General features: G+C 44.7%; 1 protein-coding gene and 1 non-coding gene across 2 annotated transcripts; both read left to right on the top strand.

Annotated features, from left to right (window-relative positions):
- Positions 1 to 1,346: 1,346 nt before the first annotated feature.
- On the top strand, positions 1,347 to 1,418 carry TRNAN-GUU. The gene has a single exon. It is a non-coding gene; the product is annotated as a tRNA-Asn (tRNA).
- A 15,388-nt stretch (positions 1,419 to 16,806) lies between these two features.
- Positions 16,807 to 18,742, top strand: LOC125546020 (B3 domain-containing protein Os03g0620400-like). The gene is made up of 5 exons (XM_048710095.1): positions 16,807 to 17,065; positions 17,219 to 17,337; positions 17,588 to 17,969; positions 18,093 to 18,307; positions 18,452 to 18,742. The coding sequence occupies exons 1-5, from the start codon at positions 16,807 to 16,809 to the stop codon at positions 18,740 to 18,742; spliced, it is 1,266 nt and encodes a 421-aa protein (XP_048566052.1).
- The last annotated feature ends 287 nt before the right edge of the window (positions 18,743 to 19,029 follow it).

Here is a 19,029-nt window from a genome sequence, read left to right as displayed (position 1 = left end):
GGTAATTTCTATATAAATAAGATGGTAACTTACGTATCATTGATGTGATAACTTGCTTAGCCTCGGCCTGATAACTTTTGACCCCGACAAAAAGTCGTCGAAACATATCAACATGGGATCTAGATTCGAAGATCTCGTCGCGACGAATCTTTTATGTGAAAACAGTTTTTCAATCCGAGCTATGGTTTGTGCTACAAAACATTTTAAAGTTTGAATTTCAAAGAAATCTTTGATGACATAAGCAGTTTTGTTTTTATATGCATGCATATTTAACAATGCAGCTGCAAGCTCACGCGCGCATGCAAAGTCGTCATCGCTCGTCCTGCATGCATGTGTCTTTACACGATCGTCCGTGCTTATAGCTAAAATCCTGCCGTCGGTCGTTAGCACAGTCCAAAATTATATTATCGATCATCAACTGTCCGTGTGAAAACCTGGATTGCATTTTCTCTTGCCACAGGAATTGTGTTTTGATCGACTTTTCTTGCTGGTCACATGCCAAAATAGGAGAGACACATGAGAGGCACATGTTCAGATAGTTTTCGAATATAAGAGAAAACGATAACCAAAAAATAAATGTTAGGAAAAAAAAACAGCCGGAGACATTAATTCTGTAACCACCGTTATGCCAAAATCGGTAACCACCATTCTAGCGTAAAACGTATTTTTATTTAAATAACTACGTTGCGTGGTCACGTGCCAAAAGAGGGGAAGGCCCACACTTTATCCAAACAAATAGGTTCCGATATACTCCCTCTGTAAACTAATATAAGAGCGTTTAGATTACTATTTTAATATTCTAAACACTCATATATTAGTTTACGAAGGGAGTATTCTTTTGCTCGATTCTAAGTCCGATTAAAGAGGGGGCCCGAAGTAAGGTCACCGGGCGTTCTTTTTTGCATTGTAATCAGACATTGGTACACGTCTGACACATGCCAGAAGACCGAGTAGCACCCAAGTTACAAACAAATACATAAAAGGTTCATTTTTATACTCCTTCTGTTTTAAAATATAATGTGTTTTTGGTTTCCATGCTTCAATTTTGACCATAAATTTAACTAACGAGATTGACTATGATAGGAGCGCACTATATTTTGAAATGGAGAAAGTACAGTTTTCCAATGTCAAAGCGTAGATAGACGCACCTGGATTGGGGGTGTGGCGGAATCACCATGGACACCTTGCGTTGAGCTTGATGTGAAGTGAAGATGAGAGGGGAACGAACAGAGGAAAAACTGGATCCACAGAGGGCTACGCTTGGGAAAAAGTGATGCACTTTTAGGATTTTCGGTCTGCGGTTGGTTGGGCCAAAGAACGAGAGTCAGCTTCCTTAAGTCCGTTCTTCCTCAGTAGCTTAGTGGTAGAGCGGTCGGCTGTTAACTGACTGGTCGCAGGTTCGAATCCTACTTGGGGAGATTTGATTCATTCAGAATCCAAATTGATAGTTATAGCTTTTCTGACTAGCGACCCTGTCCTTCTCCTTTTTTTTTGGGCAGAGCAGCAGTTATTGTAACTGCAAACTACGCAGGGCCTGTGCAATTTCGAAACCAGGCCATGCCCCAAGAACACCATGGACCAGCCGGACAGCAGCAGCCCATTATTTATATCTGGGCGATCGGTCCTGACAATGGGCAAACACCATACATTTACACTATTCTCATAGCTGTATATGGGTCCGTATAAGGTGAAAAAGCCTGACAGAAGTGAATCACGATGCATATTCCCACGAGGAGGATACCGAGCTGCCTAACGCTCGGCCTCTGCAACGCCACTCTCGGGTAAACCCAAGGTACTTGCACGTAAGGGAGACCAGCTGCACAGATAAAATATCACTCACATCGAGCCCATTGCAGCTAATAGGGTAAGCTACTGTTGGGAGTTATACTCTCCACTTTTTTTGGCAGGAGTTATATGAAGAGAATAGGTGTTGCGACGGTCAAACTAGTGTGCTTGGGAATATGAGAAGTCTAAAAATGCAACCCAGGCTTAAATGACAGCTGCCTTCATAACTTTTGGCCCGTGTGTGCCCTTCCAGTCCTTGGACGCTTTCTCTTCTCCATAAGTAAGACCACCGGACGAGCATTCCCTTGTATGTTCGTCTACAGCGCAGCAACCTCCAGCACCGCGGTGAGCTTCTTCTACCTAGTTGCTCTACCCTGCTTGCAGTTTATTCATGTCTTTTCTTCTTCCACACACCTGCATGGAGCAGCAGTAATTTGTTTTTAGTTTTATTGTTTTTTTGCTTTCATTTTATTTCTGCTGAATTTCAGAGACCGGTAGGATATACAAAGAAGATATATTGTGCTACCATGATAGGAATTTCATAAAACTGAATGTTCTGTGGTTGCTAACGATTAGTGTTTTCCCTCTTTTTTTAATAGATATCAGTGATTGATTTAGATCTGCATTTTATCCCCTAGTAACATCGAAAATAATGGAATTGGAACCTAGTGATCAATAGATCCAGTAAGAAAATCGCTGCCTCCTATGTCGGATCTGCATTTTTTGCAAATTTTCAAGCATACATGGTTGTTAAACTGTATAGTTATCAGATATGGCTAGTATCTAGAGATGTACTTATCTTGTATAATAACCTGTATTTATTCTCTGTAAACCCTAGCGGCAGCCCTAGAGGCACCCTATATAATGATCACGAGACCACCGTGCTAGGTGTGTCGATCCAATCTATTTTCTCTTTGTTTCACATGGTATCAGGCCATCTCGCATAACTGCACGATGGGTTCTCCCTCCTCTGCCGCCATGACCTCCTCGACCCTTGCTTCTCTGCCCATGCCGACTGGTCTCCAGGCGCCGCTGTCTTCCGTTGTTCCCCAACCCTCTGCTAGCCTCATTACTGCCAAACTCACCTCCTCCAACTACCTTCTCTGGAAAGCTCAGATCCTTCCTCCCCTTCGCATCGCCGGCGTCATCGGCTATGTCGATGGCACCACCCCTACCCCAGATCGCCTCCTCCCGCCTGATGACAAGGGGGAGCGCGCCCCTAATCCGGAGTATGCTACCTGGTTTCGTCAGGATCAAATCATCCTGAGCTACCTGCTCGCCTCGCTCACCGACGATGTGCTTCAGCAGGTCCACCTCTTCGACACCTCCCGTGCCATCTGGGCGCACCTCGAGGAGATGTACGTCACGCACTGCCGCGCCAGCGTGGTGCAGATCAAGATGGACATGATGAACTTCCGCAAGGGCAACCTCTCCATGGTCGACTACTTCGCCAAGATCCGCTCCAACGCCGATCAGCTCGCTGCTGCGGGCCGTCCCATGCGCGAGGAGGACATCATCACCGCCTTCATCACCGGCCTCGACAGCGACTACGAGCCCCTCATCACGGCTATCACGACCCGCATCGACTTCATGACGCTGGGCGAGCTCTACTTCCATGCCATCTCCTTCGAGCGTCGCCGTGAGTATCACGTGACTCGTCTTCAACTCCACACGGGCGGCTCCTCCGCCAACTATGTCGCTCGCGACCACAACGGCAACACGACCAACCGCGGCAAGGGCCGCGGCAACTCCGGTGACCGCCGTGACTACAACAACAACAACCACGGCGGGTATCGCGGTGACCGCGGCGGTGGCGGTGGCAACCGCCAGAACGGGAATGGCAACCGTGGTGGTGGCGGGGATGCACGTCTGCAGTGCCAACTCTGTCGGGGTCCGGGGCACTATGCCTGGGAGTGTGCTCAACGCTACAACCACGCCTTCCAACCCCAACACTCCAAGATGGCGGGTCTAGCAGCTGCGTCACCGCCATCCATCCTCGGCGACCCAACCTGGTTCACCGACACGGGGGCCACCGACCACATCACGTCGGACTTGGACCGCCTCACCGTGAGGGAGAAGTACCCTGGAAGGGACCGCATCCACACTGCCGACGGATCAGGTTTGCACATAGCTCATCGTGGTCATGCTCTCCTTCCTACTCCCTCTGCCAACCTTAAACTTCGCAACATACTACATGTTCCCAATGCCGATAAGAACCTCCTCTCTATTAATCGTCTTGCCACTGACAATCATGCTTATCTAAAATATTATCCTACTCATTTTCTTATGAAGGATTTGACAACCAAGAGGGTTCTTCTTCAAGGCAGATGTGAAAATGGGCTCTATCCCATTCGGCCTTCATGTTCTCATGCCCTATCTTCAGTTAGACTCTCTGCTGAAGATTGGCATGCTAGGCTCGGTCATCCATCCACACAAGTCATTCAGCATGTTTTGGCATCCAATAAATTAGCATTGTCAAGTCGGGCTTTGACCCATGTGTGTAATGCTTGTCAACAAGGCAAAGCACATCAGCTACCTTTCCCTAGATCTTCGAGTGTTTCTTCGTTTCCTTTGGAACTTATTTTTTCAGATGTGTGGGGACCTGCCAAAACCTCCTCTGGTGGGTTCCAGTACTATGTTTCATTTATGGATGATTATAGTAAATTTGTGTGGATTTATCTTCTCAAACGAAAGTGTGATGTGTTTGATGTCTTTCGTGATTTTCTTGCCCATGTTGAACGCCTCTTGTCTCGTAAAATCCTGTGTGTTTAATCAGACTGGGGTGGGGAATACGAAAAGCTTAGCAACACATTCTTTCGGCAACTTGGCATTGCTCATCACGTCTCCTGTCCACACACACACCAACAGAACGGCTCGGCCGAAAGGAAGCATCGTCACATTGTTGACATGGGTCTCTCCTTATTATCGCATGCATCTATGCCTCTCCGGTTTTGGGACGAGGCGTACTTTTCCGCATGCTATCTTATCAACCGACTACCTAGCCGTGTCATTGGCAATATGAGTCCCATGGAAAAATTGTTCTCCACCAAGCCTGACTACATATCCCTTCGCACGTTCGGATGTGCATGTTGGCCTAACCTGCGCCCGTATAACACTCAGAAACTTGCCTTTAGATCACAGCAGTGTGTGTTTGTTGGGTACAGTATTCGTCACAAAGGCTATAAATGTCTTCACGTACCTACTGCTCGTATATATATATATATATATCACGAGATGTTACTTTTGATGAACAAATTTTTCCTTTTGCCAATGCTCAACCCTCTCCAATACCACCCCGCGTCGCTGAACATGCCATACTTTTATTTCCACATGACCACATGAACTATGGTGCACCTGTTTCTCGAACTAATCTAGATGCAGGTACCGATTCAGCGCAGAAAATCCCTCCCACGGACTCCCAGGCTGATTCTGTCTCCCGATCTGCCGCCGCATCTGCCTCGGATCACGCGTCACCTGGCGACAGCGACGTGGCGGCGGCCGACCGCGTGAAAACAGGGGACCGCGCGCCAGGCGACCAGACTGGGCCCGGGTCTCCGCCCCCCGCCAATCCCGCGTCTCCTGCGGGCGAGCGGACCGGGGCGCCTCCCGCGTTGGCTTTTGCATGTGCGCGTCCGTCTCACGTGGTGGTGGGGACCACCCCTGCGCGGACCGCTGTGCCTCCCGATTCGCCCCAGGCTGCTGTCCACCTGGCGCCTGCGAAGCGGGCCGTTGCTGCTGGCGGCGCTGGATCCCAGGAGGATCTGGCGGCCGAGTCGCCTTCCTCATCCGACACGGGATCCCAGGGGGATTCGCCTGGGCGCTCCTCTGCATACGCTCCACCCGGATCTTCTGTGGCCACCGGATCTTCTGCTCCACCTGTGCATACAATGACGACGCGCACACGTCATCACACTTGCAAACCGTTGCAACGCACTGATGGTACTGTCACGTACAATCCCTCCCGACATGCCTTCTTGGCCCTGCGGGAACCAACTGATCATCGTGAAGCGGTCTCATCACCGGAGTGGCGTCTGGCCATGCAACTTGAGCTCGATGCTCTCCAACAAAATGGCACCTGGACTTTGGTTCCTCCTCCTCCTCGTTTCAACGTCATTGATTGCAAGTGGGTGTTCAAGATCAAACACAAACCGGATGGATCTGTTGATCGTTACAAGGCACGTCTGGTTGTAAAGGGGTTCAAACAACGCTATGGCTTGGACTATGACGACACGTTCAGCCCGGTTGTTAAACCTGTCACTGTGCGCCTAGTTCTCTCCATTGCAGTCTCTCGAGGATGGTGTTTGCGTCAGTTGGATGTTCAAAATGCCTTTCTTCATAGCATTCTCCAAGAAGAGGTATACATGCGCCAACCTCCTGGTTTTGTGAATCCTTCGGTGCCTCATCACTTGTGCAAACTTCGCAAGGCTCTATATGGTCTCAAACAGGCTCCTCGAGCGTGGTATTCTCAGCTCAGTTTTCGGCTCCAACAACTTGGTTTTATAGCATCCAAAGCTGACACGTCTCTCTTTGTCTACAACCGGAGTGGTGTCACCATTTTCATGCTTGTGTATGTCGACGACATTATTGTGGCCAGCTCCTCTCCTCCTGCTACTACCAAGCTACTTGCAGATCTTCAAGCCTCTTTTGCTCTCAAGGATCTGGGCCCCTTACATTATTTCCTTGGAGTCCATGTGGAGTCATCGCTAGGGGGAATTGTTCTGTCTCAGTAGAAGTATATCAGCGATATTCTTCGTCGTGCCAACATGGAAAATTGTAAAGTCTCTACGACGCCCATGTCCTCCAGTGAGAAGATTAGTAAGGACAGTGGTGATCCACTGTCTCAGGATGACATCACCAAGTATCGCAGCTTGGTTGGAGCCCTCCAATATCTAACACTCACAAGGCCAGACATTTCCTTTGCAGTTAACCGTGTTTGTGAAGGAAATATGCCTTAGAGGCAATAATAAAGTTATTATTTATTTCCTTATATCATGATAAATGTTTATTATTCATGCTAGAATTGTATTAACCGGAAACATAATACTTGTGTGAATACATAGACAAACAAAGTGTCACTAGTATGCCTCTACTTGACTAGCTCGTTAATCGAAGATGGTTATGTTTCCTAACCATAAACAAAAGAGTTGTTATTTGATTAACGGGATCACATCATTAGGAGAATGATGTGATTGACATGACCCATTCCATTAGCTTAGCACCCGATCGTTTAGTATGTTGCTATTGCTTTCTTCATGACTTATACATGTTCCTATGACTATGAGATTATGCAACTCCCGTTTGTCGGAGGAACACTTTGTGTGCTACCAAACGTCACAACGTAACTGGGTGATTATAAAGGAGCTCTACAGGTGTCTCCAAAGGTACATGTTGGGTTGGCGTATTTCGAGATTAGGATTTGTCACTCCGATTGTCGGAGAGGTATCTCTGGGCCCTCTCGGTAATGCACATCACATAAGCCTTGCAAGCATTGCAACTAATGAGTTAGTTGTGAGATGATGTATTACGGAACGAGTAAAGAGACTTGCCGGTAACGAGATTGAACTAGGTATTAAGATACCGACGATCGAATCTCGGGCAAGTAACATACCGATGACAAAGGGAACAACGTATGTTGTTATGCGGTCTGACCGATAAAGATCTTCGTAGAAAATGTAGGAGCCAATATGAGCATCCAGGTTCCGCTATTGGTTATTGACCGGAGACATGTCTCGGTCATGACTACATTGTTCTCGAACCCGTAGGGTCCGCACGCTTAAGGTTACGATGACAGTTATATTATGAGTTTATACATTTCGCTGTACCGAAGTTTGTTCGGAGTCCCGGATGTGATCACGGACATGACGAGGAGTCTCGAAATGGTCGAGACATAAAGATTGATATATTGGAAGCCTATGTTTGGATACCGGAAGTGTTCCGGGTGAAATCGGGATTTTACCGGAGTACCGGGAGGTTACCGGAACCCCCCCGGGAGCTAAATGGGCCATGATGGGCCTTAGTGGAAAAGAGAAGAGGCAGCCCTACATGGGCCGCACGCCCCTCCCCTCCCTTGGTCCGAATAGGACAAGGAGAGGGGGCCGGCCCCTCTCTCTCTCTCTTCCCCCTCCGCGAATCCTATTCCAACTAGGATTGGGGGGGGGGGGGAATCCTACTCCCAGAGGGAGTAGGACTCTCCTGGCGCGCCCTCCTTGGCCGGCCGCCTTCCCCCCTTTAGTCCTTTATATACAGAGGCAGGGGCACCCCAGAAACACACAAGTTGATCCACGTGATCTATTCCTTAGCCGTGTGCGGCGCCCCCAGCCACCATAGTCCTCGATAATATTGTAGCGGTGCTTAGGCGAAGCCCTGCAGCAGTAGTACATCAAGATCGTCACCACGCCGTCGTGCTGACGGAACTCTTCCCCGACACTTTGCTGGATCGGAGTCCGGGGATCGTCATCGAGCTGAACGTGTGCTAGAACTCGGAGGTGCCGTAGTTTCGGTGCTTGATCGGTCGGATCGTGGAGACGTATGACTACATCAACCAAACGCTTCTGTTGTCGATCTACTAGGTATGTAGATCATACTCCCCCTCTGGTGGCTATGCATCACCATGATCTTGTGTGTGCGTAGGAACTTTTTTGAAATTAATACGAAACCCAACAGTGGCATCCGAGCCTAGGTTTTATATGTTGATGTTATATGCACGAGTAGAACACAAGTGAGTTGTGGGCGATATAAGTCATACTGCTTACCAGTGTGTCATACTTTGGTTCGGCGGTATTGTTGGATGAAGCGGCCCAGACCGACATTACGCGTACGCTTACGCGAGACCGGTTCTCCCGACGTGCTTTGCACAGAGGTGGCTTGTGGGTGACAGTTTCTCCAACTTTAGTTGAACCAAGTGTGGCTACGCCCGGTCCTTGCGAAGGTTAAAACAACACCAACTTGACAAACTATCGTTGTGGTTTTGATGCATAGGTAAGATTAGTTCTTGCTTAAGCCCGTAGCAGCCACGTAAAACTTGCAACAACAAAGTAGAGGACGTCTAACTTGTTTTTGCAGGGCATGTTGTGATGTGATATGGTCAAGACGTGATGAGATATAAGTTGTTGTATGAGATGATCATGTTTTGTTGAAGTTATCAATAACTGGCAAAATCCTTATGGTTGTCTCTCTATTGCATAAGATGCAAGCGTCCAATAAATGCTTTACTTTATCACTATGCGATAGCAGTAGTTGCAAGAGCAATTGTTGGCGAGACGACCACGTGATGACACATTGATATAGATCAAGATGATGGAGATCATGGTGTCATGCCGGTGACGATATAGATCATGACAGTACTTTGGAGATGGAGATCAAAGAAGCAAGATGATGATGGCCATATCATGTCACATATTTTGATTGCATATGATGTTTATCTTTTATACATCTTATTTTTGCTTAGTTCGACGGTAGCATTTTAAGATGATCTCTCACTAATTATCAAGAAGTGTTCTCCCTGAGTATGCACCGTTGCGAAAGTTCTTCGTGCTGAGACACCACGTGATGATCGGGTGTGATAGGCTCTACGTTCAAATACAACGGGTGCAAAATAGTTGCACACGCGGAATACTCAGGTTATACTTGACGAGCCAAGCATATACAGATGTGGCCTCGGAACACGGAGACCGAAAGGTCGAGCGTGAATCATATAGTAGATATGTTCAACATAGTGATGTTCACCAATGAAACTGCTCCATCTCACGTGATGATCGGACATGGTTTAGTTGATTTGGATCACGTGATCACTTAGAGGATTAGAGGGATGTCTATCTAAGTGGGAGTTCTTAAGTAATATGATTAATTGAACTTAATTGAATCTTAAATTTATCATGAACTTAGTCCTGGTAGTATTTTGCAAATTATGTTGTAGATCAATAGCTCAGCGTTGTTGCTTTCCCTGTGTTTATTTTGATATGTTCCTAGAGAAAATAGTGTTGAAAGATGTTAGTAGCAATGATGCGGATTAGATCCGTGATCTAGAGGTTTATCCTCATTGCTGCACAGAAGAATTATGTCCTTGATGCACCGCTAGGTGATGGACCCATTGCAGGAGCAGATGCAGACGTTATGAACGTTTGGCTAGCTCAATATGATGGCTACTTCATAGTTTAGTGCACCATGCTTAATGGCTTAGAATCGGGACTTCAAAGACGTTTTGAACGTCATGGAGCATATGAGATGTTCCAGGAGTTGAAGTTAATATTTCAAGCAAAATACCCAAGTTGAGAGATATGAAGTCTCCAACAAGTTCTATAGCTAAAAGATGGAGGAGAATCGCTCAACTAGTGAGCATGTGCTCAGATTGTCTGAGTACTACAATCGCTTGAATCAAGTGGGAGTTAATCTTCCAGATAAGATAGTGATTGACAGAATTCTCTAGTCACCATCACCAAGTTAATAGAACTTCGTGATGAACTATGATATGCAAGGGATAACGGAAACGATTCCCAAGCTCTTTGTAATGCGGAAATTGACGAAGGTAGAAATCGAGAAAAACATCAAGTGTTGATGGTAGACAAGACCACTAGTTTCAAGAAAAGGGCAGAGGGAAGAAGGGGAACTTCAAGAAGAACAGCAAGCAAGTTGCTGCTCAAGTGAAGAAGCCCAAGTCTGGTCCTAAGCCTGAGACTAAGTGTTTCTGCTGCAAAGGGACTGGTCACTGGAAGCGGAACTACCCCAAGTGATTGGCAGATAAGAAGGATGGCAAAGTGAACATAAGTATATTTGATATACATGTTATTGATGTGTACTTTACTAGTGTTTATAGCAACCCCTCAGTATTTGATACTAGTTCAGTTGCTAAGATTAGTAACTCGAAACGGGAGTTGCAGAATAAACAGAGACTAGTTAAGGGTGAAGTGATGATGTGTGTTGGAAGTGGTTCCAAGATTGATATGATCATCATTGCACACTCCCTATACTTTCGGGATTAGTGTTGAACCTGAATAAGTGTTATTTGGTGTTTGCGTTGAGCATGAATATGATTTGATCATGTTTATTGTAATACGGTTATTCATTTAAGTAAGAGAATAAATTGTTGTTCTGTTTACATGAATAAAACCTTATATGGTTACACACCCAATGAAAATAGTTTGTTGGATCTCGATCGTAGTGATACACATAATCATAATATTGAAACCAAAAGATGCAAAGTTAATAATGATAGTGCAACTTATTTGTGGCACTGCCGTTTAGGTCATATTGGTGTAAAGCGCATGAAGAAACTCCATGCTAATGGGTTTTTGGAATCATTTGATTATGAATCAGTTGATGCTTGTGAACCATGCCTCATGGGCAAGATGACTAAAACACCGTTCTCCGGAACTATGGAGCGAGCAACTGACTTATTGGAAATAATACATACTGATGTATGAGATCCGATGAGTGTTAAGGCTCGCGGCGGGTATCATTATTTTCTGACCTTCACAAATGATTTGAGCAGATATGGGTATATCTACTTAATGAAACACAAGTCTGAAATATTTGAAAAGTTCAAAGAATTTCAGAGTGAAGTGGAGAGTCATCGTAACAAGAAAATAAAAGTTTCTACGATATGATCGCAGAGGTAAAATATTTGAGTTACGAGTTTGGCCTTCAGTTAAAACAATATGAAATAGTTTTACTACTCACGCCACCTGGAACACCACAGCATAATGGTGTGTCCGAACATTATAACCGTACTTCATTAGATATGGTGTGATCTATGATGTCTCTTTTCGATCTACCACTATCGTTTTGGGGTTATGCATTAAAGACAGCTGCATTCACGTTTAAAAGGGCACCATCTAAGTCCGTTGAGACGACACAATCTGAACTGTGGTTTGGCAAGAAACCAAAGTTGTCGTTTCTTAAAGTTTGGGATTGTGATGCTTATATGAAAAAGTTTCATCCTGATAAGTTCAAACCCAAATCGGAGAAATATGTCTTCATAGGATACCCAAAGGAGACTGTTGGGTACACCTTCTATCACAAATCCGAAGGCAAGACTTTTGTTGCTAAATTCAGAGTTTTTCTAGAGAAGGAGTTTCTCTCGAAAGAAGTGAGTGGGAGGAAAGTAGAACTTGATGAGGTAACGGTACCTGCTCCCTTATTGGAAAGTAGTTCATCACAGAAATCTGTTCCTGTGACTACTACACCAATTAGTGAGGAAGCTAATAATGATGATCATGTAACTTCAGATCAAGTTACTACCGAATCTTGTAGGTAAACCAGAGTGAGATCCGCACCAGAGTGGTACGGTAATCCTGTTCTGGAAGTCATGTTACTAGACCATGACGAACTTACGAACTATGAGGAAGCGATGATGAGCCCAGATTCCACGAAATGGTTTGAGGCCATAAAATCTGAGATATGATCCATGTATGAGAACAAAGTATGGACTTTGATGGATTTGCACGATGATCGGCAAGCCATAGAAAATAAATGGATCTTCAAGAGGAAGACGGACGCTGATAGTAGTGTTACTATCTACAAAGCTAGAATTGTCGCAAAAGGTTTTCGACAAGTTCAAGGTGTTGACTACGATGAGATTTTCTCACTCGTATATATGCTTAAGTCTGTCCGAACCATGTTAGCAATTGCCGCATTTTATGAAATCTGGCAAATGGATAAACAAAACTGCATTCCTTAATGAATTTCTTAAAGAAGAGTTGTATATGATGCAACCAGAAGGTTTTGTCAATCCTAAAGGTGTTAACAAAATATGCAAGCTCCAATGATCCATCTATGGACTGGTGCAAGCATCTCGGAATTGGAATATACGCTTTGATAAGTTGACCAAAGCATATAGTTTTATACAGAATTACGGTGAAGCCTGTATTTATAAGAAAGTGAGTGGGAGCACTACAACATTTCTGATAAGTATATGTGAACAACATATTGTTGATCGGAAATAATGTATAATTTTCTGGAAAGCATAAAGGAATATTTGAAAGGAGTTTTCAAAGAAAGACCTCGGTAAAGCTGCTTACATATTGAGCATCAAGATCTATAGAGATAGATCAAGACGCTTGATCAGTTTTTCAATGAGTGCATACCTTGACAAGATTTTGAAGTAGTTCAAAATGGAACAGTCAAAGAAAGAGTTCTTGCCTGTGTTGCAAGGTGTGAAATTGAGTAAGACTCAAAGCCCAACCACGGCAGAAGATAGAAATAGAATGAAAGTCATTCCCTATGCCTCAGCCATAGGTTCTATAAAGTATGCTATGCTGTGTACCAGATCTATTGTATACCCTACACTGTGTTAAGCAATGGAGTACAATAGTGATCTAAGAGTAGATCACTGGACAGCGGTCAAAATTATCCTTAGTGGAATAAGGAAATATTTCTCAATTATGGAGGTGACAAAAAGGTTCGTCGTAAAAAGTTACGTCGATGCAAGTTTTGACACAGATCTGGATGACTCTAAGTCTCGATCTAGATACATATTGAAAGTGGGAGCAATAAGCTAGAGTAGCTCCGCGCAGAGCATTGTTGACATAGAAATTCGTAAAATACTTACGGATCTGAATGAGACAGACCCATTGACTAAAATTATCTCACAAGCAAAACATGATCACACCTTAGTACTCTTTGGGTGTTAATCACATAGCGATGTGAACTAGATTACTGACTCTAGTAAACCCTTTGGGTGTTGATCACATATCGATGTGAACTATGGGTGTTAATCACATGGTGATGTGAACTATTGCTGTTAAATCACATGGCGATGTGAACTAGATTATTGACTCTAGTGCAAGTGGGAGACTGAAGGAAATATGCCCTAGAGGCAATAATAAAGTTATTATTTATTTCCTTATATCATGATAAATGTTTATTATTCATGCTAGAATTGTATTAACGGGAAACATAATACTTGTGTGAATACATAGACAAACAAAGTGTCACTAGTATGCCTCTACTTGACTAGCTCGTTAATCGAAGATGGTTATGTTTCCTAACCATAAACAAAAGAGTTGTTATTTGATTAACGGGATCACATCATTAGGAGAATGATGTGATTGACATGACCCATTCCATTAGCTTAGCACCCGATCGTTTAGTATGTTGCTATTGCTTTCTTCATGACTTATACATGTTCCTATGACTATGAGATTATGCAACTCCCGTTTGCCGGAGGAACACTTTGTGTGCTACCAAACGTCACAACGTAACTGGGTGATTATAAAGGAGCTCTACAGGTGTCTCCAAAGGTACATGTTGGGTTGGCGTATTTCGAGATTAGGATTTGTCACTCCGATTGTCGGAGAGGTATCTCTGGGCCCTCTCGGTAATGCACATCACATAAGCCTTGCAAGCATTGCAACTAATGAGTTAGTTGTGAGATGATGTATTACGGAACGAGTAAAGAGACTTGCGGGTAACGAGATTGAACTAGGTATTAAGATACCGACGATCGAATCTCGGGCAAGTAACATACCGATGACAAAGGGAACAACGTATGTTGTTATGCGGTCTGACCGATAAAGATCTTCGTAGAAAATGTAGGAGCCAATATGAGCATCCAGGTTCCGCTATTGGTTATTGACCGGAGACATGTCTCGGTCATGACTACATTGTTCTCGAACCCGTAGGGTCCGCGCGCTTAAGGTTACGATGACAGTTATATTATGAGTTTATACATTTTGATGTACCGAAGTTTGTTCGGAGTCCCGGATGTGATCACGGACATGACGAGGAGTCTCGAAATGGTCGAGACATAAAGATTGATATATTGGAAGCCTATGTTTGGATACCGGAAGTGTTCCGGGTGAAATCGGGATTTTACCGGAGTACCGGGAGGTTACCGGAACCCCCCGGGAGCTAAATGGGCCATGATGGGCCTTAGTGGAAAAGAGAAGAGGCAGCCCTACATGGGCCGCACGCCCCTCCCCTCCCTTGGTCCGAATAGGACAAGGAGAGGGGGCCGGCCCCTCTCTCTCTTTTCCCCCTCCGCGAATCCTATTCCAAGTAGGATTGGGGGGGGGGGGAATCCTACTCCCAAAGGGAGTAGGACTCTCCTGGCGCGCCCTCCTTGGCCGACCGCCTCCCCCCTTTAGTCCTTTATATACGGAGGCAGGGGCACCCCAGAAACACACAAGTTGATCCACGTGATCTATTCCTTAGCCGTGTGCGGCGCCCCCAGCCGCCATAGTCCTTGATAATATTGTAGCGGTGCTTAGGCGAAGCCCTGCAGCAGTAGTACGTCAAGATCGTCACCACGCCGTCGTGCTGACGGAACTCTTCCCGGCACTTTGCTGGATCGGAGTCCGGGGATCGTCATCGAGCTGAACGTGTGCTAGAACTCGGAGGTGCCGTAGTTTCGGTGCTTGATCGGTCGGATCGTGGAGACGTACGACTACATCAACCAAACGCTTCCGTTGTCGATCTACTAGGTATGTAGATCATACTCCCCCTCTCGTTGCTATGCATCACCATGATCTTGCGTGTGCGTAGGAAATTTTTTGAAATTAATACGAAACCCAACAGTTTGTCAGTTTCTTCATGCACCCACGACTGCACATCTTTCAGCAGCAAAGAGGATCTTGAGATACTTGAAGTATACTCACAGTATGGGCCTGTCTATTCAAAAGTCACCCTCCATGCTGATAAGCTGTTTTTCAGATGCAGACTGGGCTGGATGCAGTGATGATCGCAGGTCCACAGGTGGCTTTGCAGTCTTTCTTGGACCTAACCTTGTCTCGTGGAGTTCAAGAAAGCAAGCTACGGTGTCCAGGTCAAGCACGGAGTCCGAGTACAAGGCACTTGCGAATGAAACGGCTGAGGTCATATGGATACAGTCAGTCCTTGGTGAACTTGGGGTCTTCCTCTCTCGACCTCCTGTTCTGTGGTGTGACAATCTAGGAGCCACTTACCTATCTGCGAATCCGGTATTCCATGCCAGAACCAAGCACATAGAAGTGGACTTCCATTTTGTTCGTGAACGAGTTGCAGCCAAGGCACTTGATGTTCGGTTCATATCTTCTAAGGATCAAGTTGCGGACATATTCACAAAGCCTCTAGCTGAGATGCCATTTGTTTTAAATAGGCACAATCTGAATCTTTGTGTGGGAAGTTCAGGTTGAGGGGGAATGTTAAACTGTATAGTTATCAGATATGGCTAGTATCTAGGGATGTAGTTATCTTGTATAACAACATGTACTTATCCTCTGTAAACCCTAGCGGCAGCCCTAGAGGCGCCCTATATAATGATCACGAGACCACCGTGCTAGGTGTGTCAATCCAATCTATTTTCTCTTTGTTTCACAATGGTAACCATGGTCCGACAGGACCAGCTCTGATCGATCAGACTGTTCATCTTTGTTCGTCATGTACAGCAGGAAGCAGAGGAGACAGTGTCGGAGCAAGGGCAGCAGAATTTGTTTTTTTTTTATCTTGGTTGTTTGGCTTTCTTTTTATTTCTGCTAAATTTTGGAAACTGATATTGAATGCAGTATAAAACAGTCATGATGTACAATGATAGGAACTGCATAAACTGACTGTTCTATCGTTGTTAATCATCAGTGTTTTATTTATTTTTTATACAGATACCAGTGATTTATTTCGATCCCCCCCTTGTAGCATCACAAAGGGATCCTAGTGATCAATAGATCCAGTCAGAAAAATATTGCATGCATCAGAAAGATCAAGGCAGAGCTTCTTCTGCCAAGTTGCTCTCTTGCTTGCGATCTACCAATGTCTTTTCTTCTAACACACCTTCATAGATCAACAGTATTTGTAATGTTATTTTATTTCTGTTTTATTTTCTTTTTACATGATAATCAAAACAGATTTTCATGGCAGCATTAGTTATGTGTAGTGTTTGCAGCATTTTGTTGCTTCTGTTATTTGTAAACAAAGAAAGTCGATGCTTACCCTCAAAAGAGTTTAGGGCATAGTTATGAATCTTGAGATTTCAGGGTATTACTAGTTGCACAAACAGAAATTTGAATAGTGCCACCTGACATAGTACACGATTCATTACAGGACGTATCCAAGATGAGCAACCATTGCGAATGCTGCGAGAGGATGATAAGATTCATCAGGAAAACATGCTGTGAGAGGATGAAGGCTGCCTCTGATGTTAAAAGAACAAGCAGTCGCTATGTTGGTAATTCAAGCAGTTCTCGTGATGGCGCTACTCAGTCGTCAGCAGGGGAAGGTTCAGATTCAGATGGAAGCCAGAAGGAAAGCTCGTACTGTTACACAAAATCAGCAAAGATGCCTGCAATATTTTCTTCTGAAGAATTCTCAGGTTATAAGTTGTGTCCTCAGATTATTCAATTACCCTCCAGCACATGTTCTCTTACTGTTGATCCTTTTTTTACAGCCGGAGACAGTCTATCTGTAGACAATTCTATGGAGTCAGATGATCTGCAAATGGATTCGGATGACTATGTCTTATCACCACGGTGCTATCTTACAGAAGCAGAGAAGTTGAAAATACATGCACTTGTAGAGAAAATTCAATCTGAAATCCCGGTGCTTGTTGTACGGATGAAGAAGACAAATGTAACCATTGGCGATCTGGTACGGCAGTTTTATCATCCGCATTTTTTATGAACTGCTCAGTGTCTGTCGCTACTCACAGTTTCTAGTTATGATACTATTTGGGAAAGACGGTGTTCTGGTTTTGCCAATATTGTTGTTGCGTCATCAGTTGAAGCCATGTGTATGACAACAATTTAGAATTTATGAGTCATAAAGTATTGAGTACTTCGGCTGTCAAATAAAACAGCTCAACATTATCACCAACACATTCTATCCCTTTTTCAATTAGGTAATATATAAGGATTACGCGCTCAAGTACTTCCCATGTGAAGCTACAAATATCATACTCCAGCTGCCTAGTAAGAACAAGGAATGGAAGTGCAGATTGTATGTCAGGAAATCAGGCTTGCCTAATAATGCAGGTCGGCGCAACCTTTATTTTTGCAAATTTGTCCGTGACAACTGTGTTCAAGAGGGAGATATCTGCCTCTTTCAGCCAATATCAAAGGTTAAGGAAGAAAGCTTCAGAGTAATTGTCCGTCTGCTTCAGCAAGAGAGCATTCATGGTTCCCCTGGTGGAAGAGCAGGTATGGCGCACACGGCTACTGACAGAAGGACATGCGCAAAGATGGCGTTAACAGCCCGTGTTAAGGAGGAACCAGCTACCGATGGTATGGCACACATGGCACATAAGACATCACAGATGCTAAAATTTATGCGTCACATTTTTTTACGAATATAAATAAAAGATTGTGTTCATCATTTCAGCCTGATTCATTTGAAAGCCTATTCAGGTGAAGATACGTCATCTTTGGGATCTGAAGAGGATGGAGACAATTCTGAGGGAGCTTCTGAGACCCCCTTCATAGTGCCACGGAGAGCCTCTGTAACGGCAGCACTGGAGCAGAAAGTGCGGGAGAAAGTAGAAGCCATTGAGTCGACAGTACCAGTTTACGTCGCGATCCTCAATAGGTCCAATGTTCGTTATGACAATTTCACCACCTTCCTAGTAAGTTCAAAAGAAAACAAATTATTTGTGGCCTATGAGTTCCTCAATTGCAACTATGTCCTTAGATTACATAGACATGCACAAATTTCTCTACTATATCTGTATCTGCGTTACTAACATCCTCCCTGATTATGGATATAAAAGACATTTGGCGCGAAGTACGCGTCAAGGTATCTCAACAAGAATTATGGTGCTGCGCATCACGGAAAGAAGAACATGATCAGTTTGGTGCTTCAGCGGGAGGGGAAGAGCAGGACATGGAACACGGAGCTGCGACGCAGGGTGGATCGGACATCGATCCTCAAAGGATGGGCGTCTTTCGCCCGTAGCAACCGCCTGCGGGAGGGCGACCTCTGCCTCTTCAAGCTAATGGAGAGCGTGGAGCCGCTGAAGATGATGGTTTACATCATTCGCCGAGAGAAGTTCTTAGCTTGATGCATGGCTAGTCTCTTATCTAGAATCTGGGAGTGGAAAAGCTTTGTGACGTATGTGCAAACTGGGTCGGAGAGGAAGCAACTTGTTTATTTATCTACCGTCAGAGGTTACCTCAGTATCTTATTCGTTCTGTTAGCGTTTTTGTTATCTAGAGCAACTTTGGATCCATTTCCACAAAGAGCAACTTTGGATCGTCAAGTTGGAACAACTTATTATGTGTTGCTGATATTTCTGTCAGCGCTTCAACTTATTATGTGTTGCTGAGGTTTGAGGTCATAAGTTTTTGC

This window comes from Triticum urartu, chromosome 3, assembly GCF_003073215.2.
Source record: "Triticum urartu cultivar G1812 chromosome 3, Tu2.1, whole genome shotgun sequence".
Taxonomy (NCBI): Eukaryota; Viridiplantae; Streptophyta; class Magnoliopsida; order Poales; family Poaceae; genus Triticum; species Triticum urartu.
Note: the sequence above shows the minus strand (reverse complement) of the source record. Positions and strands in the feature narration are given on the sequence as shown.